The sequence below is a fragment of the Amblyomma mixtum genome, chromosome 2 (genome assembly GCF_055824585.1).
Source record: "Amblyomma mixtum isolate Tamu chromosome 2, ASM5582458v1, whole genome shotgun sequence".
Classification (NCBI taxonomy): domain Eukaryota; kingdom Metazoa; phylum Arthropoda; class Arachnida; order Ixodida; family Ixodidae; genus Amblyomma; species Amblyomma mixtum.
Genome location: NC_143013.1, coordinates 96,057,037 through 96,084,312, shown reverse-complemented (window position 1 = coordinate 96,084,312; position 27,276 = coordinate 96,057,037). Strand labels below are relative to the sequence as shown.

General features: G+C 46.8%; 1 protein-coding gene across 1 annotated transcript; it reads left to right on the top strand.

Annotated features, from left to right (window-relative positions):
- Positions 1-17,744: 17,744 nt before the first annotated feature.
- Positions 17,745-22,557, top strand: LOC149360219 (phenazine biosynthesis-like domain-containing protein). Its single transcript, XM_089567809.1, has 5 exons — positions 17,745-17,813; positions 19,846-19,934; positions 20,439-20,605; positions 21,601-21,663; positions 22,523-22,557. Exons 1-5 carry the CDS (start codon positions 17,745-17,747, stop codon positions 22,555-22,557), a joined length of 423 nt encoding a protein of 140 aa, XP_089423935.1.
- The last annotated feature ends 4,719 nt before the right edge of the window (positions 22,558-27,276 follow it).

Here is a 27,276-nt window from a genome sequence, read left to right as displayed (position 1 = left end):
TGACGTCATTAGTATATCGAATTGGGGATTATGACCTCACTGACTTTGTGACGTCATAATTAACTAGTCGCACGACTATGTTTAATCGCTTTTAACTCAGTAATTAATGAGAGATCATAAAACGAATATGATATTTGGAATCCTCTTTGTGAGTAGAACAAGTTAGACACCAAAGTTAACTAATAATGTTAATATTTAGTTATGGTTATGGTTATATTTAATTGCTTATAGTTAATTAACGGATAACGTCATGATCTAACTAATGGATATTCGTAACGGGCTCGATGAGTAGGACATGTTAAACACCAATATTGTCTATTTACTTATGGTTAGGCTTAACATGGCGGCCATGTCATCTTCACTCGGCCGCTCACAATTTAATACCTCTTGCCGACCCTGCACCTACAGCCTTGAGGTAAGGAAAAATGGCCCTCCAACGAGTTGAAAAACTTTTTCGTCCCAAATTGGTCCAAAATATCCGAGCTCAAGGCGGTAGGCGCCCGCTCGCCGTAACGTATTGACTGATCACGCTGCAATACATCACATGGACGATAGATATGGCCCTACCGAACAGCTAACGATCGTTAATTCAACGTCTTTCAGACGGTGGCGGCATTTTTTTGCAATTTATATTGTGCCCATGGTTGATCAGACCTCTCACACGAGGCATGAATATTGTCCCTAATACTCGTATGCATAGTAAAACCCACATTTTTTGAAATGCGTTCGCATGCAACCAAGGAGGCATTGAAGGGTCAGAGCTACTTGCCGCGGCCGAGCAGAATATCATGCTAAGCGGCAGAGGAAATGCAATGTATTTTTATTTTTTGTCTAATGATTCCTTAGTTGTTTTGTGCTTGTCTTCTAACGTAAAAAAAAAATTAAATGCCTCGTGCTGCAGTGCATTAGCTGTTGGTAGATATTTAAGCATTCAGATGCTTGCCGTACAGACAATTTCAGTGGACAACAGTGCGCTCGGTACCAATGTTAGATATGCGTATCTGGATTTTATTTCTTAAAAATTGGGCTATTGACAACACCAGTTCGAGTTAGAAGTGAAGTAAACACAATGTGCGACATTTTAGGAGAGGTATACAATAAAGAAAGATGACTCAGGACTTTTTTAAGCCTGAGATTTGGTACGCGGATCATTTATATACTCCTGATAAAATCTTTGAGAGCTAACTTTATGGCTGCTCTAAGCATATAATGAAATGGTGGCCATTGCAGCAACAATGTTGCTGCTCTTGCTTCTGCCAGACATACCTGCAGAAACAGAGAATATCAGATAAGGCAGCTCAAGGGCAGGCGATAGTCAGCTACCAAGACGGAAGAAAATACGGCGATCCATTTGGGCTGTGCACATTAATGAAAGGAAGCGAAGTCAGCGGGAAAGCCACCTTAAGGCTTCTCAGAAAGAGTGCGTGGAAGCGAAATTATGCAGGGACCACAAGACATCGTGTGTTCCTGCTCGATGGCCGCCTTGTTCCTGCGATAAGTACTTGTCATGGGAACGGTGGACACGAAGTTTCACGGAGAACGGATTATTCGGGAAGCCGCAGGAAAGAGGGAAGTAAGAACAGCCCGGGAAGATTTCCATTTACGTGGCCACGTGTAGGCAGACACGAGCTTCGTTCCGGAGAGTAGAAATTTATTAATTTATAAGCCGCCCCTGGGCAGCGGAACTGCACCGTTGCTCGGAAATGGAATCCAGCTTAAGTATCAACAGCTGCACTGGGCGTTGCTATGAAATACTTAGCGCCTTTCCTGCGGCACCAGGATAAAGAAAGACTCTTTCAGTGCACGTCTAAACGCCTGAACAGGAAGTAAGAACTATTTGCCGGGAAATAGATGGGGAAGCTTACCTTGTTGGGATGGAGACAGCGGGGGTATATCTTTATACGACTCTCTTGAGTGCTTCACGGTACGTATACAAAAGCCTGCTCAAGTGCGCTCATCTTTCTTTTCAGGGCGTGACATTTATTATACACGCGCGAAAATAACCGACCGTGTACGTGGAATTCGCAGCACTTACGTGGACCGGTTGAGTCATCTTTAACAACAGTCAGGTAGCGTGGAAAGAGTGAAAGGTTGGCCTGCTGCGTGCGTACGGCTCATAAGCGAACTTACGGTGAATGCTTTCACGCGTTTCGACGTTTTCTGGGGCAAAAATGGCATAGGGATATTTGTACCGCGGTCCCTGTGAGAAGGTTTACTCCATGGTCTCCATAGATCAATTTGAGAGGACCATATAAGACTGCCGCTTTTATAGATTCATATTGGGAGGATTACAGGCCTTGATCGTCTTATTGGTCAGGTGTGGACACTCGCTGTTCGCAATATGTTTTCCGCTCAGGTCACATCAGCGCAAACCAATAAAAGGGTTGTGCGTAATGATTCTGCGTGAAAAGCATTTCATTCAAGTAAAATTGCGCACTTTCATCCTTCCACTTTGACGAAGTGAATATAATACTTGCCCTTTTCTACCGCATTCATCTTAACAAGAGTCAGGCAGCGTGGAAAGAGTGAAAGGATTGCAGTTGTTTGCAACTGGAAAGTGGATGCTGTATGCTCTTCGATTCGAGCCTTGGTGGATGGCCTGGAGAACGGGAATAAATTTAAACTTGTGTCGTCTTTTTATTTATCTCTTCGCCACTATGACGGGAAAATACAAAAAGCATGCCTTGCCGTGCTGCAAGCGTATCTGAGTTGTTTATTGTACAAAGAAGACAAAATGCAGCCTCAAAGAACATATAAACAGCTCCTCACATCCGCTCTGCGGCGGACGAGTTGGTATCCATTTAGACGCAAAATGTCCGAACTGAAAGAAGGAAAGTTACATCCTGAGTTTAGAATCCCACCGGCAGTTCAAGTCGCAATTGTAGTTGGTACTTGAGGCTTTGCTGAGTAAAAGCCAGCAGTTGTAGTGCGCACTTCTAACACCGAACAAGGCTGCTAAGGCTTTAAGCCGTATATGAACTCTCTTGCCATCATTCAATGGCCCTTCTATGCCCTATCACAAGTTCAAATCAGTCCGCGAGTGCGGTCACGCAAAGCTTCGGCAGCTGCTTATCAATCCAGCACCCGAAGTATGCACCGCTCGATTTAGCAATCAGACTTCCTTCTAAAAGAGCTACAAATTAAGCCTTGATTTTTATTATACTTGATTTAATAGTAATATTTTCACGGAGGAAACGACCACCCCAAACGAAATCGCTAAAAAATATAGCGCTACCAAAGCTGTACTCGAGTGACACTTTTCGAAATACAGCGGCATTGTTTCTGGCCGGGTTATTTGCACCGAACCTATGCTTTCTCTTGTGAACTGGTTCTTCGTCTTTCATCATTCTAAAACGGCATGTGATTAATGGCTTATAATACATAAGCAGGCTGCACGCTTTGTAATTTATTTTACACTAATGCCATTAATAAAGATATTTATCAGTCGCGGTGTTTGAGGATTTCAAGTTAAATTATCTAAAGTATACAAGGACTGTGATCAAAAAGTGAACATAGCAGAAAACGCTAGGTATTCACGTCCTACAAGCTTTCCGATAAGAACGAAAATTAATTTAGAAATTAATGTCTTTTTGATATGGTAAAAATAATGTTGGCTAATGTTCTGCCAAATCATCTTCAGTCGTTGCTCGAGCAGATATTTTCAAGGAAAAATTAGAAACGAAAGCTATGTCAGTTGCTATTCCATCTTGTTCCGTGAAACTTATTCCACCGGAAAGAGTGATTTATGGCTCTTTCTTCTGCTTTCAAGTTTGCAACTGCGGTCTGAAAAGATGTACTAATTCAGTTTTTCTCAAACACTAATGAAGGGCCGAGCCCTGCCCTCTGGTTCCAGACTGTGATCGATTGCAGACAAAAGTTGCAAACTTATAAACGCACAAAAAAGAAGTAAACGTAACAATAGAGTTTATACGGAAGGGCGTCGAATTCGTGTCTTTTTCTCGAAATTTCTTCTTCAGTGACCTGTGATAAGCTGCCTCTCACTCTTTCACTTCCTCTTTTTCCTGTGCAGAGGTTTCATAATGGTACTAGAGTTAGCTTTTGCGCTACGAAGAAATGCCAGCGGTGGCTGGTTTGGATAAAAGCCAAATACTTCAAAAACTTCTTTTTCTGTAATGGATACGCTGAATTTCAGGCTCAGCTTTAAAAAAGGTGATAGGAGAAATACATGTAGAGATAGTTAGTAGACAAGACAAGCGATAAATAGCATCTGAAAGTTTACTTTAAAAAAGAAAGAAAAAACGTGATATGAGTACCTTCGTAACCAGGGTGGCCATGAAGTTAAGATGGAAAAATCTTTTCAAATTTGACGTAGAAAGAAACGGTACCTCCCTGCATATAGAACCGAAGGGTGGTTGATACAAGCGTCTGTGTTTTTTATGTATTGAAGAACGAAGGGCCTACTTACGTTAACTCGTGGCGCAATAAAACAAGAAAATTTCGTTTTAGAGAGCAATTAAGTGCACCGAAATACTTTAAGCGTGAGATCCTCAATGACAAGATTTGTTCGAGATATTTCCTCAGAAATTTCAGGAAGAACATGATGGAGAGTAGACGCGTCAAGAAGTCGGCATTGTCTCAAGAGATTATGAAAAGTAAGCTCAGCAACAATAATCGGGGCGCACACTAAATGGGAACAGGGATGTTGTCGGTAACATTTTGTGCTCAGCTGCGCAACGAGGTACAAGACAGCGGCAAGAGAAGAACGCTTCCAGAGGAGGTCTTTCAGAACTGATTATCTTTCTTCCCCAGGCGTCAGCGCGAGAACCGTATCGATTTCTTCGAATCCGTCGGAAGCAGAGGCCACAGGGGCATTCATCCTGTGGCAGAGCCGGCGTTACGACATTGTGAAAAGACTGCGTTACACAATCTTTCTGCCTCTCCCGATTTTATCAAACATAACTTTGCGTCGCGTTGCTGTATATTGATTTCTGCTCTGTTTTCTTTCTGGGACGCGTTTAGATTGATGCTGGTGCTTAGAACTGACGCAAGACTTGTCATCATTCGAAAGAGGCAGTTGACCGAGATCCACTCCTGATTCTCAGGGCCTAGACGAGCTTCATGCGATTGCATCACACGTTGATGTTGAATAGAGTGACAAGAAATAAAAGGGAAGTTTTTTTTTTGCTTTCTGCTGTGTAGAGTTTCGCTAATGTAAATGTGTCACGTGCATGTCAGCGCACGTTCGAGAGCAAGGAAAGAGGTAAGAAGAAATCCCTTTCACGTTACAGTTTTACTGCACGGATACGCACGAAAACCAATGCATCCAAGTTACAGAGACGAATGGTTGTGTAAACCACATCAATGCATTAATCTCGATTTCAGCAACTTTGAGCAATAATGCTTTCTAAAGCTACAAAACATTTTCTTTGAAATTCGGTTTTTATTCGTTTTTTTTTCTATTTTTGTTCACCCCAACAAATAGTCAGGGAAAGTTTCTTCATGCAGCTTTAGTGCCACGGGTAGCTCTAGTGTTGATCTCACTCTCCTTCATTTTCGAACTTCACGTCACAAAAGCAGTGCCTACGTTAAACGGATATGCCAACAGCTGCGGTAAAGAGCAACTTATTTACGCTGTGTGGAATGTAGCCTAAAGTACGTAGGATTATGCTTTACATATTTTCTAGGATAGTGGTCTCCAAAGTTAACAAAAAGAAATGTGCTGCAAGGTTGACATATTTTAGAAAAAGGAGCAAAAAGTGCGACACCCACAAGGCAAGAAATCGACTGCACCAGTCTGCGGCATTCATAAATCTTTTCCAAAACGTTTTCGGTTCTCTCCTAGCAAGGTAATGAAACTTATCAGCAACCGAGGTTGGCAGAAGAGAAGTGTAAGAAATGGGATCTCCCCCCCTCCTGATAAAAATCTTGTTCAGTTAGAAATTTTTTCGGGATGAAGATAATTCCTGGTCCGTACAGATCCGCACACTCATTGTTACCCAAATCGAAGGCATCGGTTGGCCACCATTTCAATGATATAATCACCCACTTACAACCGCGGCGCATAGATGGAGCTCGAACATATTTATCGTTAAAATAATGAGATGTCGCACTTTTTCTTCCGAAGGGGTGATAGAAACATGCATGTGTTTCAGGCATTTTAGCGGACGTCATACTATTACACCATGACAAATGACTGACGATAATTTTTTTTCCCGATTACTCACTCGCACTAACATCCCTCACATCCACTCAGGCTTACTGGGGATCACGCTGGCAGGGGCTCAGTGATAGCCCCCACTCAAACACTGTAATATCATACTCGCATCCACACGCGCTCATACATGACCCCATTCACTCTAACAGGCGGTGATGTGCCGAGACGCTCGCCCGGTGCACTAATAAGTGTGCGTGTACGGTCTAGGATACACCAGCACATCGCTGATGACGTCACTGATGACATCACGTGGCATAACTGGAACTGCAGGTCGACTCAGCATACCTTGGGTCGCTTCTGCTGGGGAGCGTTAAAGTAATAGGCTCTAAAAGCACTATTCCGCCATCTGAACAGAGGAATATGAGTGTCATCAGGAGTGCGAGTGCTAAGGGTACTTCGTTGATGATGTCACGTGGCACTAGGAACAACAGGATGAGACAGGTGCTTTCAAAATCCTTTCTGTTCGGTGGCAAAGTGAACGGGTTGAATGCTCTGTTGGACATGCGCGCTGTGCGCTTAATGGGAACACGCGAAGTAAGCCACAGAAAATGACTTAAAACACGGCTGGTCGGCATCCGCCTATATTTAATGCCCTTGTGTGGGAAAGGAAACTGATCTATTCTATATGTTCGATTGGATATCAATTGTGTGGGAGCGACTGGAAGACTACACTGGTGTTGCTACGTGGCATGATGGAAACCGTATAGGATGACTTTAATCCATTTTTTTCTCGTCATTAAACTCATCGAGTTTGCCTTTGAGGAGTTTTCGTGACAGGGGCATACAACGCTTTTGGCACTTGATAAAATTACGTACTTTCCACTCAAAAGACGGTGCTCCACCTGAGTAACCGAAACTTTATTCAGCGGCTGCATCATTGAGAAAAAACCACAGAATGTTAACTGCATTACTCCAGGGATGATATGAAAAGGCTTTAAAACAAAACACCTCCTAGTAGCTCCGGAATTAAAGTAAAGAAGAGAAGAGAGGTGTCGTATTTTGGCCTCTGAGAAAATTTCCCCTTGTGGGTGATCAGTTGCAACATCAGATAGGCGGAAAAACTTTGCATGCAAGTGTCTTAAGCGCCGTACAATAGAGCGATTGAAGTGCTTTCCTGGCGCAGGCGATAAGCACCGCACACTGTAAATAGGACCCATTAGGAAGCAGCAATCTCCTCGTGATAATGCATGCAGTAGACGAGACCGCGGCATTTCAGTTGCTCTTTATCCGTAAGGGACACAGTGCGTGTGGGCGTTTCTATTGTGCGAACATCTGAAGCTGGAATAGGTGACATGGAAGGTTCTCTCCGATTCACCCTTTTCGTCGTGGACGCCTTCACGAAGGCTCCTTTCTCGGGAAACCCTGCGGCCGTGATGTTCCTACAGGATGATGGCGTACGTATGCTTATCAACACTAAACTCAGCGATAGTTTTGCTCTATAAAGAGGCAAACGTCAAAATTCTTGCCTTGGACGTATAAATCTCTTCATGTAGGGTTTTTTTTCTGTCAAGAGTCCATCTAGCTTGACCTGTGATATACGCGCAAAAAGGAGCTAATGATAGAAAACATGTAACCTTGCCACTGTGTGTACGGCAGTATTATTCTCAGTCAGCGCATCGCATTCTGCATGTCTTAGAATGAAACAGAGCCTACGACGGGCAGTAGTACGCACAGGTTTCATATCTATCTGATAAGAATAAAATAACAACCTCAATACGCGAAAAATTGGTTTCAACATTCGGTTCTAGTTTACGCCTGGAAACACTGCTCAAACATAGGTAGTTCAAATATTTTTGGAAGGCTCATGAGCAGTGAATACGATCGGTAAAGGTTTCCTATCTATAATCTCAGATCAAATGATAAGCAGTTGATCTGAAAATAACACTTGCGAAAGAAGTGGTGACCACCTGCGTGTTACATACTGCGTCCCTCATGGCCTGAGTCGTTTTGGGACGTTAAACCCTCATAAAGCATAAAGCATACGTAAACTGTTCGACAGCGATAGCTTTTGGCATCCCTTTCAGCCTGCTTGGATTACTTGTTAGGGGCATTTGAATTTCCTCGATCTAAACAAATTTACTAGACTCATCGCCTACTGGCTTAGGACACTCAGCTTTTGAAGTCCTGAGCCTATACTGGCCTCCGCGCGCTAATTGAATATTGCCAGAGCAGAACTGCCATGGTGCCGCCGCGATGGCTCAGTGGTTATAGAACTCGGATGCTGGCCTGAAAGACGCCGGTTCGATCCCGGGCGTTGAGGTCGAATTTCGATGTAGGCGAAATGCTAGAGGCCCGTGGGCTGTGCGATGCCAGTGCACGGTAAAGCACCCCGGGTGATTGAAATATACTGAGCCCTTCACTATGGCGTCCCTCATAGCGTGAGTCGCTTTGGGACGTTAAACCCCCTAAACCATAAACTACAACCCAGAAGTGCCATGGTAACCTCACCATTTTGGCTCCGAGACCTCAAAACCACTGGGCTGCGGCGTGCTTAGCGTTGTGACCAGAAGAGCATGAGGAAAGAAAAGGCGCCGTAACTGCACCGTGAAGCGCTCCGCCTCTGCTCACCTGGTTGTTCGCTTATTAGGGGTGCCGGCTTTTGCATATTTCAACCCCATTTTTGCCAGCCGCGTTTCAATGCAAGTGAAATGCAAAAGGCGCCCGTTTGCTTTGGGATGTCAGCTCACGTTAAGATCCCCAGACGGTCAAAATTATTTCGGAGACCTCTATGATGGCACCTCTGTCTGTTTTTATTCTTTCACTTTTTACTCATTCCTTCTCACACGGCGCATCCGGCGGTGTGACTCCGTGATTAGTGACTAAAGAAACATAGCGCAGGAACAAAAACATGGCGACGACGACGACGAGACGGGAGAAGCGCTAACTTTCAACGCGGTTGGTCGGCTACTGAAATGGAGAACCCAGGTTCAATCCTGGTCGCTGCGGATGAAGGCGAAAAGCAAAGGCGCCCCTGGTGGTGAACATATTCTAATGAAATAGTTTAGGAGGTTGTAGCGGCGGTTGGAGCTCTCAGACCGGAACCCCATTGGCATAGGCTGCTGTCCGGGCTCTTTCTATGAGTTGCTTTTGACTCGTTTCGTCCGAGCTGGTCAGAGCTGCCTCCCACCCCTCCTGCGTTGGCTGGTTATTAGCAGTGATTGCCTGATTTCATTGGCAGGCCCATGCCATATGGTACAGGTCGCCTCTGCGCGGTGCAATGCAGTGCGCGTTAAAAATCTTCAGGTGGTCGAAACTATTCCCAAGCCCTTCCTCGACGCGATCTCTATGTTCTGTTGCTCCCTCCTTCCTCCGTTTCCTCCCCGCATGGTTGCGGTGTCCAGCTGGAACTAAGACAGATATGGTCTTTCCTTTCCTGAAAACCGTTTTGTTCGCGTCCACGAGCGAAACGACGCTCGTTTTATGCGAAATCATGAAACTACAGACTGTACACAACGTTATTAATTGCTTTCGCAGAGAAGAAAACGTCTAGTAAGTTCTGTTTCACTTGTTGGTGGACACCTCAACCGCGCTATGAGTGACCAGAGGAGAAGGCAGTGGAAAAATTGAGACAGAAAGACGCATATTCGTGGAGGGCTGTAGACAACTATCGCGGTAATACGCGTGATGTGTCAGCAATCGTAGGCTTAGTGCCGCTGCAAGAGCGTTTGTCGGGACGGCGCCGGCAGAGGTCGCCAGCTCACTGGCGGCGAAAAGTGATCTACATCTTAAAGCACAACAATGATCCCGCTTTGTGTTAGAAGCGGTGACTGATTGCTGCACAGATGGTCCTAGCCGTTAGTTTCTAATCTGCGCACTGAGCCCCAAGGAAACCTAACTTTGCTGAAGCAAAACACATTAATTTCTGCGCAGGAAATTCCTGACCATCGCAAGCAGTCGATAGCTGCGGAGATGAAGCATTCGGAGACCGCTTTTGTGTCTAAGCGGAACCCTCGAGATGAGTTTGACAAAGGTGGGTGAAGTCCTGGCTAAAATACTCGAATGAAGCGTATTTAGGGGAATCATCGAAGTCATACTATAGGTTTGCGTTAAGAAACTAATTACTCAGCGTCCCCATGCGCGTAGCAATGCGGCTACAAAGGAAATCTATTTCAGAAACTCGCGTTTGAAGAAAAAGTTGTACTGGTACGAGGCTCTCCTTTGTGGTCGCATGGCAACGGTAATCTGCATGATTGTAATTAGTTATTCTAATTAACTCTAGGATTTGGTTGTGTCTGCAGAAACGCGCTTTTTTCCTCCATTTCTCATTTCAGTCGTTTTGTGGCTGAAGCTTGTACAACGCTCTTTTCCAGCCTCTTGCTTCAACCTGCGTTGGTTTACGCCCCAGAATGAAGTGGCGCTCTGCGGCCACGCCACACTGGCGACGGCGGCCGCCATCTTTTACGGGCTGGGTTCGTATGCTCGCTATTTTCCTGCACGCATATCCCCGGTGGTGTGAAAACGAGAAGAAAAAGAGTTAGCGTTAGGAAATGAGATTGAAACATCATCATTGTCTGGTATTAGAAAATCTTGCACTGTCATACGAAGGGATGTTCCGGAATTTGTTCTTAGGGCAGCAACTGCTTTTCTTTCATTTACTGTTTCTTTCAAGAGTTCCGGTGCACTTTTTGAGGAAGACGGCAGTCACCCTTTTTAATCGTTGGTCTCACTGCGAGTCGAGTTTTTTCACGTGACATGACGTAGACGGCAACACGGCATAGGCTCCCTTTTTTCGCCACCTACCACTCTAACTTCAACCCTCCCCCTTTTTTTCTCTACCCTTAGTGGGCCTAATCTTCTTACGACCCCTCTCCTTCTCGCACTCCTTCCCCTTGCGGACAACGGCGCCGACGCAGCGATCTAGACCGAGGCACTGCCCATGCTTTTGTAAAAAAAAAAAAAAAGACCCCTATAGGCTGCATAATTCAACCGAAAACAGCATTGTACCCGACTGTCTACAGGAAGTGGGATAATATGGTGTCACCTTTTCGCGCACTTTTTGCGTGCGTTTCCAGACACCCTTAGAGTGTGTGGGGGTAGCGGTCTCGGTCACCAAGGAGATGCCCGCGACTCAGCGTGGCAAGCTCAACCAGAGACCAGCTACAGAGTGACAAAGGAGGCAAGGGGGGGGGGGGGGGGCAGCTTTCGCTGGTCGCAAGCCAGAGAATGGGTCGGAGCCGAAGGTTCACAAACAAAACAAAGTTTATACGGCAAAGAGACGATACAGAGGATTTTACAATCACTCGTACGAACACATACAAAGTGATTTATAACGAAATGCAACTTGGGCAGAGTAACACTGGAGAGAGATCACAATGCGAAAGAATTATTGCACCTAAAGTGCACTAACACAAGAGAGAGACAAACAAGCTAAACACAATTTGTTCACCGGGCACTGCGACAGTTCGACGACGAGAAGCTCAAGACGGCGCCGTCCCGCAGGTACGCTACCTCGCTGGTCCGTGGTTGGGCGATGGTGTTGACCCGGGAGTCGAGCAGGCGCGCTCATCTGAAGCTTGAACGGCGGCTCGGGCTGACGGACAGCGGCCAACGCCCTTAATATATAGGCGCGCTGCGCGTCTCTTCGTTCGTCGCGCGAAGTCAGGCGCCCACGTACACACAGTATCAGCTGTACAATTTCCTTCTCTTTCTTGCGCCGGATATGCGTCCCCATTGCTCAGGCACAGAGACTGGCTTCGAGAACATTCCAGATCCTTCATGCGTTGCGCCGCCGCCGATGCGCGAGCGAAGAGGAAAGGGCACCACTTAGCACGCTCAAGTCGACAATGAGCAAAATCTACTCAAACATTTTCGAACAATCGAAGACGCGCACTGACGTAATTCCTTTGGCGACACGCCGGCGAGAGAGGTGGAGAGGGCAGCAACACACACAAGGTTAGGCGCTCTCAGGGGTTTCTTTCTCTCCTACCCTGTTCTAGCGGCGCGCGGTGGCGATATCGCTTCCGCGCGTCGCTGTTTCTTTTTAATGCGTGCCAAATTTTGTGAAATAAGGTTGTCATCATCATCGTCGTCATAGTTTTAACTACGTCCACTGCAGGAAAAACTACAAAGCCCGCACACCATATTAACGCGGTCTTGTGCCAGCTGCGGTCAACTTATTCACACAAACTTCCTAGTCTAATCCGCTTCCCTGACTTCGTGTCGACACCTCCTACGCTCGCCTTCTCTTGGAGTCCAGTCCGTTAGTTTTAACGACCGTAGGTTATCTACCCTTCGCTTTACTTGCCCTGCCCATGCCAATTTCTCCTCGATTTCGGTTAAAATGTCATTAACTTTAAAATGTCATTAACTATAAAAAGATTTTATATCAGATAAAAAACCAGCAATGACATTTTTTCATCAAAATGTTCGATCGCTTGCACATAAGACAGATGAACTGACCATGTTAATACATAGCTTTAGGATACCGATTACAGTCATAATGTTAACCGAAACTTGGTTAACGCCTACATCACAATTGTTCCGGCTTTCTGGTTATCAGTCGTTCTTCTGTAGTCGACATGATAAGCGAGGGGGCGGTGTAGCGCTTTTGCTCAAAGATGATATTGTTGCTGAACCAGTCGACGATTTCACCGCTATAACTTCTGATTATGAGGTATTAACACTACAAAACCGTACAAACTTGTTCTCTGTTGTGTACAGACCACCATCAGGCGATGCCACCCGCTTTCTTGCTTTCGTTGAAACGCTTTTTAGTTATGCAACAGAAGAAAAAATGAATCTAATTTTAGGAGGTGACGTCAATATAAACATGCTGTCATCTTCTCCGCTGCAAAAGGATTTCCAGACTCTAATTACAACTTGCGGTTTTTCGAATACAATTTCTACAGCAACACGCGTGACTGTTGACAGTGCCTCCTTATTGGATGTATTCATATCACATATTAATATTCATTCGTTAAAGGCCGACGTTCTGTACACTGATATCAGTGACCATCTAGGCATCATTTTACTAGGAAGTAAGATCAATCATTTGATTCAGAAAACTAAGGAACCAGTTTATGTTCAGTCAATCACGCCATCAAATCTGGAGGCTTTTCGCCACGCCATTGCTCAGCAAACTTGGGATAGCCTTTATTGCGCACAAGACAGTGACTCTGCATATTCCGCTTTTATTAATATTTTTAAACCATTATATGATACACACTTTCCACGCAAAAAAATTACAAGGCCATCAAAAGCGCGGAAACCTTGGCTGACCCCTGAGCTTCTTGACATGATTAAACAAAAACATTTTTTATATGCCAAATTTGTAAAATCTAGAGATGAAGCCTTACTTAAGAAGTTTAAGAAATACAGAAACAGTTTAACAAAAAAACTTAGAGCTGCCAAAGATGCTTATTTTTTAGCAATATTTAGTGACCCTGCTAACCAGCGAAGTGATGTACTTTGGCGCAAATTGAATGCTTTGTTACAGCCTAGCCCCTACTCAGCTATTCCTGATATATTGAAACATGATGGGCAGCAAATTTCTGGAGATGCAGTACCAGACGCATTTAATGACGTTTTTACTCAAGCACCGCAACAGGACTTAGAACACAGCCTCACTAACTACGCTCAGTTTCTTCCAGTAAACAGGAATGGAGCATCGCTTTTCCTTACTCCCACTACCTCTCTTGAAGTTTTTTCATGTATCAGAGCTACAAGCAATAGCAAGTCACTAGATGCCGATGGTATCCAGATTCGCCCTGTAAAGTTTGTGCTCGATATTATAAGCCCTATTCTTGCCCATGTGTATAACATAATATTATCAACAGGTACCTTTCCTAAGAGGATGCAAATCACCCGAGTTGTTCCCGTCTTCAAGCGCGGTGATAAAACTGCACTGAATAATTATCGGCCTATATCAATAGTTCCAGTATTTTCTAAGGGCATTGAGAAGATAATGCATGAGCGATTACTCTCATTCTTCAACCGCCACCATTTGATTGCAGACTTTCAACATGGTTTTAGAAAGCATCGCTCTACGGAAACAGCCCTCCTGAACCAAAAAGAAATAATTTTAGACACGTTCAGGTGTAAGCATATGGCGTTAGGCATATATATAGACTTCTCTAAGGCTTTTGATTTAATTAATCATTCCATTCTTCTTAACAAATTAGAAATGTATGGTGTGCGTGGAATCGCCCACTCGCTTTTGTCATCTTATCTGTCCCACAGGTCACAGTTTGTAGATGCCAATAACGCAATATCTTCACGGAAGGCAGTTACCACTGGTGTGCCGCAAGGAAGCATTTTGGGCCCACTTTTATTCTTAATTTACATAAATGACATTGCAAGCTGCACAGATAATGCTACATTCGTTTCGTATGCCGATGACACAACCATTTTTATTACAGGCAACGTGGAAACAGATCTAGAAATAAAGGCTAATAAGACGCTGTCTGACTTAGAACGCTGGTCCGCGATAAACTTTAAAAATCAACCCGAAGAAAACAAAAGTAATCTTGTACACGCCTAGAGGTAAGATGTTGACAACTAATATGAATTTGTGTCTGGGCAGGGAGCAGTTAGAGATAGTGGACTCCGTTAACATCCTTGGGGTGCATTTTTCAAAGCACCTTACCTGGAATGAGCATGTCGATCACCTACAATCAAAATTGTCATCTGCCATTGGTGTCATTGCTCGTCTGCGTCACATTCTCCCGACCAAGGTAAAATTAATGTTGTACAATGCACTGGTGGTATCTGTCATGCAGTATTGCATTGTGGTGTGGGGCCCAACTGGCGTGAAAAACTTGCAGAAACTACATTTGCTACAAAAAAGAGCTGTACGTTACATAGCTGATGTCCATTATACATACTCCACAAAACCACTTTTTCCAAAATATGAAATTCTTCCTGTGTTTTGTTTTTATAATTACAGGTTGATGTTGTGCTACAAAGGTTTTGTAAAGTTTGGCATTGATTACATAACTCATCTGGCAAAACTCCAAGAAAACACAAATATTCGTCAGACCCGACATAAAGAAATGTGGTTTGTACACACCCCGAGAACCTCCTATGATGAACAATCTGTATCTTATACATTACCTTCGCTGTTAAACTTACTAGACCGACAAAATTTTGATCCCTGCAGAAACCGAAACTGTCGCATTAAACGTTTTTGTCAACTTCTTCATTCGCAAGACTAAACCATGCCTTCCTATTCGCCTAATTTTGTTCACTAATGTTGCTTATGTGTGTTGATTTATCTGTATTACCTTTTGTTGCTCTCCGATTGATTGCCGTCTTGTTTCATTCTGTATTACCCGTTGCTTTGTGATATTTTTTCATTTTTGTGTAAGACTGGCCGTCATCCTGCTGTCATGCCAACTAACAAGGGGTCGGGACCTCGTCAAGCTGTTCGAGCTTTTAGTCCCGTACTCCTCCTTTTCTAAGGAAATAAAATGATTGATTGAACTTGCGTTTGTTCCTTTACCCACTCTGCTCTCCTTTTGTCTCTTTTGTTGAATCCAGGACATCATCCACCTCTGCCGTATCATGAAATAAGTCTATCTTGCAGGGCAGCGGCAGTGCTGTCGTGCGGAGATTCTGGACACCGTTACCGGCTAGGCTGCACTGATTAAAGCTGCTATGTAACACTTGTCTTGGCTTTTAACGTGTGGTCCCTTGCTCAAAGCTTACTGTAAACAAAAGAAACCACAAACAGAATAGCTTTCTTTGTGGCAGTTTCATTGCATACACTTTGCAATTAAACAGGTGGCGGTTGCATTGCACACTTCTCCTAAGTGTTTGCACAAGGAGAAACCAAAGGTCAGGCCAGGGGAGGTTAGCACGCCATTGAGAGACCGGTATGACCATGGCGTCATTGGGGTTTCAGTAGAGTATTTCCATGCACAAATATGCGGCGGTCTTCAGTCTAGCACTTGCCTTGGCCAGCTAGCAACGAAAGTTTTTTGAGTTAGAACAGCTTCCCAGAATTCCGTCTTGACTTGCTGTTGCAAGCATGGCTGCCTAGTCATTCTGAGGAGAGTACTGCCCAAGGCAGCGGATATCACTAGTTTGGAAAGCGGGCCTTTTCCTCGCACATTGCTCCGTGCCGGACGCGCATTATTCCAATGGCATTGTTCGAACTTTTCAATATATTCAGGATACAGTATTCACGGGCATTTCTTGGCTGCGGCCGATTGTTATCTCATTAGAAATGGTGAATATTTATCATAGAAGCCTGAGTAAAGCATTCACACATATATGCCATGGTTAAATGAGAGCTCCTCGAAAAGCCTCTCAGAAAAGTCGAGATTGCAATCATTTGGATTAGCAACCGCGTGCGTTCCTTCGAGTTATTGTGAAACGCGCTAGCAGTGTGTATATTACGTACTCGATATGTTGCCATTCGGCATCTCGTAATTTCGCGTGATCGACAGGTGAGCGTCATTCTTCTGCCCAGAGACCGGCTGAGGGAGCATAGTTTGCCACCCGCGGCGTTAAAAATTAATGGAGCACTCGAGTAGTGATAGAATCAAATCTCCTTGCAGCCCCGGCATGTATGCCAGAATTCCAGGCCTGCAGCGGTCGCACGAGTCCGTAGCGCGTGTTACATTATATTTCAGCGTATAGAGTAGGCGACCGTGGTACTACGTCTGTGCTAGGCTATATAACTAAACTGACGCGTGCGTTCGGGCCCCAATTAACGAACGTTTAAAGCTAGGTGCATTTCTTAAAAGCACCTTGAAACACTCCTTTGCAGGTAATCCATCCAGAGAACTCCAATTCCACACCAAGAGTGGTGTGCTCAAAGCATCGAAAGGACAAGAAGGCGCCATCCTGCTTGACTTGCCACGAAGGAATGCGGTGACCGTGGTCAGTGTCTGTCGTTTTTCGAAGGCAGGCAATACTTTTTGTTTTTGAAGAAAAGATTGAAGTTCCCTAGCACCACTGGTGCTTTGTAGGCACGTGAAGGAAAGAAACGTGCTATAGTGGCGTTAAGAAAGGCGTAGCATAAAGATGTGCGCGCCGTGCCTCTTACATTGTTTTGGGATACCAATGGAGGGTGTTAAGTCCGCTTCGTTCGCATAAGGCGGGTTCGGGCCCAGAGCAAGCTGAAGGAACGGGCAGCGTTCACTGCGCGCCTGCGCTCTCGCTTCGAAGGAAGGAAGGCGCAGTAATTAGGCGCACGTGTTTATAGACAGCAAGCTGCATTGCAAAACACTGCTCTACTAAATTAACATGTCGGAGTGCAATGCATATACGAGTCGCAGAACCAAGAAGCGGTCCCGCGGAGCCTCGCCTATAGATTTCTTATAGACTCTATTGCCTTCCTACAGATACTTCTTTTTGTTTATTCATAGTCTATGGACTGTCTGTAGATAAAAGCCAACAAAAGTGTATGGCCACAAAAATGTAGATAATAAATAGACTCTCTGTAGCATTTGTATTGCCTATGGACGATTCTCTAGGATTTGTCTACAGAGAGGCTATAGACTTTAAGAGACAGATGTTTATGGACAGTCTATAGACTGTCTAAAAAATTTTTGTAACGGCCCTAAGCTAATGTTTTGCTTGTCAGTGAAGGTGAAAATTTTGTCTCTCTGCTCTGATTTTCCGCATGCTTCCACCACTGACGGTCCGATTCCCGTGCCGACAGGAAGAGGCAGAGTACCGGAACCTCCTCGACGTGAGTGTGAAAGGTCGTTTTTTCATATTGTGAGCCGCCGTGATGGCAGTAATTCAGGTGAAAGGTGACGACATCGAGTTTTTGTTGGTGTCGACCTTGCCGGGTCACTTTCAGAGGGTGCCTTAACTTTTATTACCTCACTTTGCCTATTTTAAGGCATTAAGGTAGCAGCCTAATTTCAGCGGGAACACAACCTGGTCTCTCAGCGTGTGCAGTAATAAATTTGATGCCGAGCACGGCTTTCGAACATAAAAAGTTGCCTGATTTAAAATTCTTGCTATTAATTTGACTTCCATCACGACACAATTGTGAGAGAAAATGCCAGAAGGCAACAACGATTTTAAGCGCTTGCTGGATGTGATGCCGCGTTCTGCGCGTCGATTTTTTTTCCCGTTGTTGTGCTGTGCCTTGTAGAGAGAGTTGCACAAGAGTTTATGTTGGGGAAAACCTGTTCCCCCTCCGTGAGGATTTCTGTCGTCACAAAAAAAAAACACACATTGTAATTTTACAATTGGAAGCAATTGCATTTTTCCCCTGCTGTGCTTTAGCAATCCAGTTCTAGTCAGCCATTTGGACCAAATCAGCATTATGCAGTAATGCATCCGGGAGATACTCGTGTAATGTACCTTTTGATAAGTTTGTCCAATAAAGTACACAAGATGCAAAATTTTGCTGAAACTTTAATTACAGCAGTAATTAAAGCCAAAGATAAACACTCCCGAGGACTTCACGGAAGCGCTCAACCTTTCTGGAATGAAATTTGCAGAAGCAAATTGAAATTATGAGAACACACGCCTGCAAAGCCGAAGAAACAAGTAAGCATGACACACACAAAAACAACAAAAAACAGCAGCCACACACTACCAATATAAGCTTAATACGCATCTACAGGACATTAATCTTTTGTGCTCTTTTGCTGTCCTTCGTATTGAAAGAGCACTTCCAACTGGACCTAAATGTGTTCTTTTTAAGTCCTTTTCGAACCAGTTCGAAACCGCATTTGTCTTATTTTGAATCGCATCAGTTTAGACTATAGAAAGGGAACAATTCCAATAGGAACCAGTTGTATTCTGTCTCAGTCGCATTGGAACCAGTTTGGAACCCAGTTGACTCCAATGATCTCTTTTGACTGGGTGAGGCTAAGTTACACCATCGTTCGCTTATAAGCACTGATCAAGACGTCTTTTCTCAGTGGTGATATCTTACGTTTAAATCACGCAGAAGGAATAAATATGTGTGATTTTCCTAGATACGAGTAATAATGTTGAAGGAATGGTCTGTTGACTTTTGTTAACCGTTTCTATTTTAAGGCAATGGAAAGCTCAAAGTTCAAGTAAACGAATGCCCGGCTGTGGCATTCAGGAACCCGGCAGTACAAATATGAAACGCAATTCCTCGATCTGGGAATCTCGCTTTCTCATGGTAGTCGGCGTCTGCAACCGCTGACATTAACCAACATCAACCGAGACGCAAAGATTTCCTTAAATGTATAGCTGAGAGCATTATAGTGGCTTTAAGAATACTATGTAATAATAAGGGTGATATCGATCACAGATGCCCCCAACAGCTGCTACTGGTGGCAGCGCTACGATGGGCGCACCACTCACAGCCCCGTGGCAGTCTGTCTATGAGAGACGTCCGTCCATGAGAGGCTATGTGGAGGGCCCGCATGTGGAGGGTCCGGAGCCCGCCGTAGTGGGGGGCTCCGGAATAATATCGACAATCTGGGGTTCTTTAACTTGCACTGACATCCAAAAAAGGATTATTAAACATCTTCTGCGAAATCACATTAATCATCTCACTCTGCGCGTGACACTTTTTATTACATTTTCACTAGCGAGAACCAATATAAGATTCCCTTGTGGTCTTCTCCATTTTCTTGCACTTAGTTGGACGGTTGGCGATGTCCAATATGACGCAGTACACTAACCCTTCGAGCATTGGTAAGATTCTCGTTACAGACTGAGATTCTTGACCATTGGGGAGTGCGGGCAGACCGCCGAGCCCTAAAAGCAGCTTTGCGCTGTCGCAGGCTGTGCTCGGTGGTGTCCCGGCGGCTGAGCTTCGGTATTCAGCCGAAGGGAAGATACTGATGGTGCGCTTACAAGACTCCTGCAACAGGTGGGAATGATTCACGCTTCTTATACACTGACCTGCGGTAGTACCCTCGGGAAGCGTGTGCCGCTCGGAGATTAAACACGACATTTTCACGACGCATTTGCCGTGCAGCGCTGCCTAGCGCTCGCCGCTACTTGACGGCTGTATTTTTCGTGGCGCACACATAGAGCAGGACCCTAACTCATCTTTTGCCTTCGCTTCTGGCGAACAACACAGATGGCTAGAACTGATGAAAAAGGAAGGAAGCACTTTTATGCGTAGACAGTGAGAGTTCGGGTGGTTCTTAACAACAGGAGATTGTCTTTCTCTAGAGTACACGAAAATTAACTTTAAATGCTTGTGCTTTTCTTCAGTAAGGCTCACTGGTCTACAGTAGATGTTGCTGTAGAAGATTTGAAACGCGCTTGTGATAAACCCTCGCTGTCCGGCCACTATCAGTGGCCTGCGTGCTACAATCATGAAGGAATATACATAAGCGCGTTCGCACCACACGATCTAATCACGCAGGAGCCACCTGGAGGCGCTGAGACCGGACCCTACGGCAATGCTGCGTGTCCAGAACGACGGTCGATTGCTCGGTGTCGCTGTCACTGTTGGCGGTGGCGGCGGCGACTACGATTTCTTTTCGCGCTTCTTCGCCCCATGGGACGGCGTCCCTGAAGACCCTGTGTGCGGTAAGCCAGGTCTACCTCTAGCCAGAGCACCCCACGTGAGGACCGGTCGAGTGGCCTTACCACGCGGGTTACCATCCTACCAACTCTATACCCATGTGACAGTTATGAACTGAGAATACAAGCTTTACTGCGTTGGCAGCGACAGCTACACTATCTGAAAACGGCAGTGGCTTCTGAAGCCTTGGCGAGTGAAGCCTGTGCCCTCAGAAGCGCCGTCTAGCGCCTAACGGCCTGAAATGGGTGAAGTCTAAGCTGAGGCTTCAGCGAAAAACTTACAGCAGCCCACCACCCATCCACCTACAGCCTACCATCCGCCCCCATGCTCGAGAGGCTGCCTCTACGACCTATGTACCTACCTTTACCCTCCACCCAAATGTACCCTCAAGAAGACCGCCATCCATCAAATGTCCAGGTAACGGCGGTATGAAAAAGCGACGGTAAAATAAAATTCTAAGACGCAATGTAAAAGCGAAATGTGGAACCATCACTGCCAACGCAGTTTTAGTGCGCCAAGCCGTATTATAGCCCACCACTTTGCATCTTAATGCGTTCGCATTAGAACTGGTATCAGCGCAAGAATTGTCTGGCGTTGCCGCGGCGGCGTTTAAAGCCTTGGGGAGGAGGATGCAAAATAGATACAAGGAAAAGAAGGTGGGAGGTAGAGGGCAGATATAAGTGGAGAGAGAGGTAGACTTTGAGTCATCGGAGGAGACGGATGTCGAACGGGAAACCACGGTCACCAATCAGAGTCGAGAGGTAGGGAGAGTGGCGACGTGTTACGGCGCCACACACTGTGATTTCTGGGTTAGTTCTGGCCAGTTGAGTCAAGAGGAAACACTAATCCTGGCGTATACTTTGCTTCATGAATCGCATTAATAACCTGTGAATATTTTCTGTCGAGTGTTTAAAGCGATGGGTTGCGATACCGTTGTGCGCCACTATGCAGTAAAGAGTCGTGCGTTTCTATTAAAATTCTCTGGTCCCATTTTTTTCAGGGTCTGCTCATGCTGTTCTCGGTCCTTACTGGGCAGCCGTTTTGGGAAAAGAGGAGATGAAAGGTATAGCTATTCTCGCTACAAAATTAGTCCTCAGCTAAATCACACGACACATTCAGTCACTAAACCAGAAGTTAAACGTCGTTATCTCAGGAGAAAAGCGAAATGACTCAGCTACATAAAGAAAAGAGAACACGGGGCCCTGCCCTCTGCCTGTTGTGCTGTCAATATGCGATTGCAAGCCAACTAGACCACCTTGGTAAACTTGTTAATTGACCGCCCGCTGTGGTGTTAGTGTAGCGGACTCCATTCTTGACAACTACTGCCGAATTTTGATGAGCTCGGTCTCTTTTGCGGTGAAATCAGTGCACGTTGTTGTCTTTGACTAAACAATGTACATACATTGCAGCTCTGCAACGCAACAATTCAGAACTGTGAAGTTAAACGACGGGTTCTTGGCATCTGCTGCGTATATGCTAGACCACATCCGCCTTGCATGCAGGAGGTTTGTTCTCAAGGATTGGGTGGCAATCCTTATTAGCGTTTACACTTTTACACGCGATCTATTCAGAGGGTGCCTGCACGTATTGCAAACTCAATCGGTTCCCGGTTAACACACTCTCGTACTTGGCAAATGCTATCCCACTGTGCCACTAAGTGGTTAACCTAGTATGTCTGCTTCTGTGTTGCATTCCCTGTATCATTTGGAAGTGTCCAGAATCATTCAAGGCTGCCGTACCTGCATTAATGTGATAGGGTACCTGATGGCGGGATTGTTGCCCGTGGCATGTTCAGCGCGCACGAGTGGGCAGAATGAATTCCCCAGACAAAAAAAAAAAAATGGACAGTGAAGTTTATGTCTGTGCGCGGCTTCCCCTTTTTCATCGAGCAAACAATTGGCATTCTTTTAATATGGTCAAAGGTTTTGAAAGCCACCACCCCCGAGGCAAGATTTAGGGGCACCATATGATGTAGATGTGGGTGGATTGCTGTAATGATAGGGAAAACAAAAGGGAGATAGAGATCTCCGTTTGACGGAACCAAGGCGGGCCGTCTACTGGCTGGCCTACGCCAGAGATCAAATTACCGGTCAAGAAACGATCCAAATTTTCCGACGGCATTGTTGGGCGGCAGTGATAGACAAACACGCCGGCCGCCACCGACCTACAACTGCCAGTTATTGAAACGCCAGCCGTGATCCTGCTGCCTCACAAAAGCCTGCAGCGTTGTGCGCTGAGTGAAGTTTGTCGAAAAATTTTGTTCCGCGTGGTTAAGCCTAATGAGAAGCTGGGCCTAAAGCAGTTAGCTACCGATACAGAAGACCTCGGCGTCAGCATTACCATCGGGACCACTTTTCCGTCGGACACGACTAAGCCGAACATGGAACTAACGAGAGCGAGGTGACGGCTTAGAGACAAGTGTTGTTGACTTGCGAGGATGAAAATCGCACACCTGCAGAAGCCATCGACTCACGCTCTGTTACGTTTCGCCTTCGTCGTGAGGAAGAAAACGGCATGGCTGCAGCGGAACGCCGACTGGCCCCGAGATGCGCGTTGGGTGAGCGCCTGCCCACGGAAGCCGCGTCCGTCTGCCCGGATGAAGTTTTGAGCGAGCGTCTCCCTACACCGCGTGCGAACGCACGTTCGAACGCATTAAATGCGCGGGAACGCCGCTCGTTGACATTCCGGCGTCTGCGCTACGTGGAAGGCATCGTTCTCCCTCTCCCAGCGCGTGACGGCGGTGTGATCCCTCAGGAAGTGTGTTTGTGATTGGTGCCAAAGAGAACTTCCTTCCTCGGCAGGCCCGGCCCCCATCTAGGCAACCTAGGGAAAGGGAACACTTTAAAACCTCGGCAGCGCGTATGGCCGGGGGGGGGGGGGGGAGAGGTGGTGGAGAGATCGCCGCTTCGGCCGCTTAGCTGTTTTTTATGCGAAGCATACTACTTTAGCTACCCCTTCAGCCCTTCACCGTGGTTATGCGCCTCCAAATCACGTGATACATGACGTCACACCACGTGACACGATGACGTCACGACAGTAGAGAAACGGGGGCCCACCTCGCGCCGTCGCTGTGGTTGTGCGCCTCCAAATCACGTGATACATGACGTCACACCACGTGACACGATGACGTCACGACAGTGGAGAAACGGGGGCCCACCTCGCGCCATCGCTGTGGTTGTGCGCCTCCAAATTACGCCACACGATGATGCTTCGCATTCTCCAGGCTTAACCAAGTTAAGCCTCAGCCATTTTTTCAGCAGTGTCCATTTCGGCGGACGCGGTTGTTGCTGCGACGCGCGTCTTTTCTTTTCTTTTTCTCTTTCCTCTTATCTTTTAATTCTTCTCTATCTGCACGCGGCAACGGTGGTGGCTCGGCTCGAGCCAGTAGGCAGGCCCGTGCAATTTCCTTCTCATCGTTCTCCCAGCCACAACAACAACAACAACGGCCGAGGGGCTTTTCATCAGATGGCTCAGCATCCTGGAACGCTGGAAAGGCAACAAACACAACAGAACGCTTAAAAAGCGGCTGGCCGCGCTGCAGACACAAATCCAACAGCACTCTGAGGAGCTCTGTCGATCCAACTGGGGACAGATATGTGACGGCATCGCCGGAAACCTGTCCAGCAAACGTGCATGGCAACTCCTCCGACACCTCATTGACCCCACACGCACCAAATCAGCAGCACAGCACCACGTGACACGCCTCACACATGAACACATTGACGATCCCGACACCCTTCTAGACACACTTCAAACCATGTACACATCTCCAGGCGGCCCCATACCTCTACCGCACTACACAGGACAAGCAAATCCAACACTCGACACCGACATCACGGAGACGGAAGTCAGAGCGGCCCTCCTGACTCTCCGCGCCAACTCCGCACCTGGTGCAGACCAAATCACAAACTCCATGCTCCGTAATCTGGATGACCAATCGATCACCCACATTACGAAATACTTCAACCAGTGCTGGAGGGAGGGTAACCTCCCGCAGTCCTGGCGCCACGCGAAGGTTATATTTATACCAAAACCCAACAAACCACTCACCATTCAAAACCTTCGCCCGATTTCGCTAACCTCATGCCTCGGGAAGCTCCTCGAGCATGTTGTGTTAGCGAGACTCACAAGTCACATGGCGGACAACAATCTCTACCCGCATAGCATGGTGGGATTCCGCCCTCATCTATCCGCACAGGATGCCATGCTGCAACTCACACACGACCTTTTTGACCCGCTTCTTCCAGGTCACACCAAGGCAGTCTTAGCTTTGGATCTCTCCAAAGCTTTTGATCGCATTGAACATCAGGCGATCATGACTGCTCTATCCCCATTGAATGTGGGTGTGCGCACGTATGCCTACATTCAAGCATTCCTGACTGACCGCACGGCTGAGATACACTTCGGCCCTCTGTCTTCCACCTCCTACACACTTCAGAGTATCGGCACCCCTCAAGGGTCCGTCCTTTCCCCCTTTCTCTTTAACATAACCCTCATACCCCTCGCCCGGAAATTGGCAACTATTCCCCACCTCAAGCACACTCTTTATGCCGACGATATCACCCTGTGGACCACCCACGGCAGTGACGGCGACATAGAGAACACCTTACAGGAAGCAGCCACCCTCACCCAAAATTACGCACGGACCATCGGACTGTCTTGCTCCCCAGAGAAGTCCGAACTGCTCCTCATCCGGCCTAAACCACCGCTGTCCCCGCTCCCCCATTGCCATTGAATTGAATGATTACCCGGTACCTGAGGTTGGCACCCTCCGTGTATTGGGCTTGCACATCCAGAACGATGGCAAAAACACCACTACCCTCAAGAAACTCAAGCAGGTTGCAGGCGCGATATCGCACCTCATCCGCAGGGTTTCGGGACATCATGGAGGCATGAAGGAGCGCGACCTATGTCGCCTCATTCATGCCTTTGTCCTCAGCCGTGTACTGTACACTACCCCATACTTACAACTATCCAAACATGACATAAACGCTTTGGATGAGAGAGAGAGAGAGAGAGAGAGAGAGAGAGACTCTTTAATGAATAGCTTTGATTCGCAAGGCATTCAAGGTAGCACTTTATCTTCCACTCAACACACCCACAGACAGATTACTAGGCCTGGGCCTCCACAACACGATCGGGGAACTGGTGGAGGCCCACCGACAGGCCCAATACATCAGGCTCACAAAAACTTCCACAGGTCGGTATATCCTGGACTCCCTCGGAATCAAAATACCGGCCAACGACCCAACCCTTCTCGCCATTCCACGATCCCTTCACCGAGAGCTTCTCATCAGGCCGCTCCCGAGGAATATGCACCCGTCCCACCATGAGCAGCGCCGCAGAGCCCGTGCGAAGGCACTCCATCGAGCGTACGGCCCCCAGCCGGACGCCGTATGGGTGGACGCTGCCTGCACGGGTGATGAAGCGACAGCAGCTGCGGTGGACTCCTCTTCATCCACCCTCCTCACACTACCTCTCCCTCCAGATACGTCCCCAGAGGCTGCAGAGGAAGCCGCCATTGCACTTGCTATAACCCGCACGGAAGCCCGGTATATTTTAACTGACTCTAAAACTGCGATTCTAAATTTTGCTCGAGGCCGAGTTCATGTCCCTGCTTTTGGCATACTGGACTCGCCCGATGCACCCCCGCCCCGCCAAGTGGAGCTGATATGGGTGCCTGCGCACTCCGGGAATCCCGGAAACGAGGCCGCCAACCTTTTAGCCCGAGGTTCTTTAAACCAGGCTCAGGTGGCCTCGGATCGGGGATTCACGAAGGATCGCATGCACTCATTCAGTGAGCTGACCCAGGCATACAGAGCCTCTCGCCAGCTCTACCCCCCGCCCCACCCCTCCCTAGATAACAGACACGCAACACTCTGGCGCAGATTACGAACACATACTCTCCCCTCTCCCCTTACCCTAACCCACTATCATCCCTCCTTCCCCACTCCTGCTTGCGCCCTATGCCCAGAACCCTTCGCTTCTTCCCTCCACATCCTTTCCCTCTGCCCGGCGGACCCTCCCCCGCGGGACCTAGAGAACCTCAAGACCTGGGAGGACTGGGAGACCCTGCTGCACTCGGAGGACCCGGCCGTGCAGACCATCGCCACCGGCCGTGCTGCCAGTGTTATGGACCTCAGGAACATAAACACTTGAGTGCATTGGGGTTCTTGCGGGGACCCAGGGGCGTGCCCCGAATTCCTTTGTAAATAAAGTTTTCTCTCTCTCTCTCTCATCATGTGCTCTCCTCATGCAGCGTTCCAGCAGTGAGCGTCTCGTTACCGAGCTCCCTTGTAAATAATGTAAATTTAATTGTATAAAGTCTTCTCTCCTTGTCTTTTCCCGCATCCTCGTCTGCGACGTCCTTCATTCCCTCTCCGGCACCCAACCATGCTACCCCATCTTTAACAGCTCTTATAAGTCATCGACTCACGCTCTCACTCCTCTACAGCAAGTAGTAAAATGGAGCTTAAGGTTTTTTCGTGTTCGGAGCGTGGAAATTTAGAAATGGCTGAGGCTTAACTTGGTTAAGCCTGGAGAATGCGAAGCATCATCGTGTCGCGTAATTTGGAGGCACACAACCACAGCGACGGCGCGAGGTGGGCCCCCGTTTCTCCACTGTCGTGACGTCATCAAGTCACGTGGTGTGACGTCATGTATCACGTGATTTGGA

What these genes read in the sequence shown, in the direction of transcription:
- LOC149360219 (XM_089567809.1), top strand. Translation starts at nt 17,745, where the DNA reads ATGCTTCCACCACTGACGGTCCGATTCCCGTGCCGACAGGAAGAGGCA. An exon ending in AGTACCGGAACCTCCTCGAC is followed by an intron (nt 17,814 to 19,845) that starts GTGAGTGTGAAA and finishes GCGCTGTCGCAG; the next exon opens with GCTGTGCTCGGTGGTGTCCC. An exon ending in TTACAAGACTCCTGCAACAG is followed by an intron (nt 19,935 to 20,438) that starts GTGGGAATGATT and finishes CTAATCACGCAG; the next exon opens with GAGCCACCTGGAGGCGCTGA.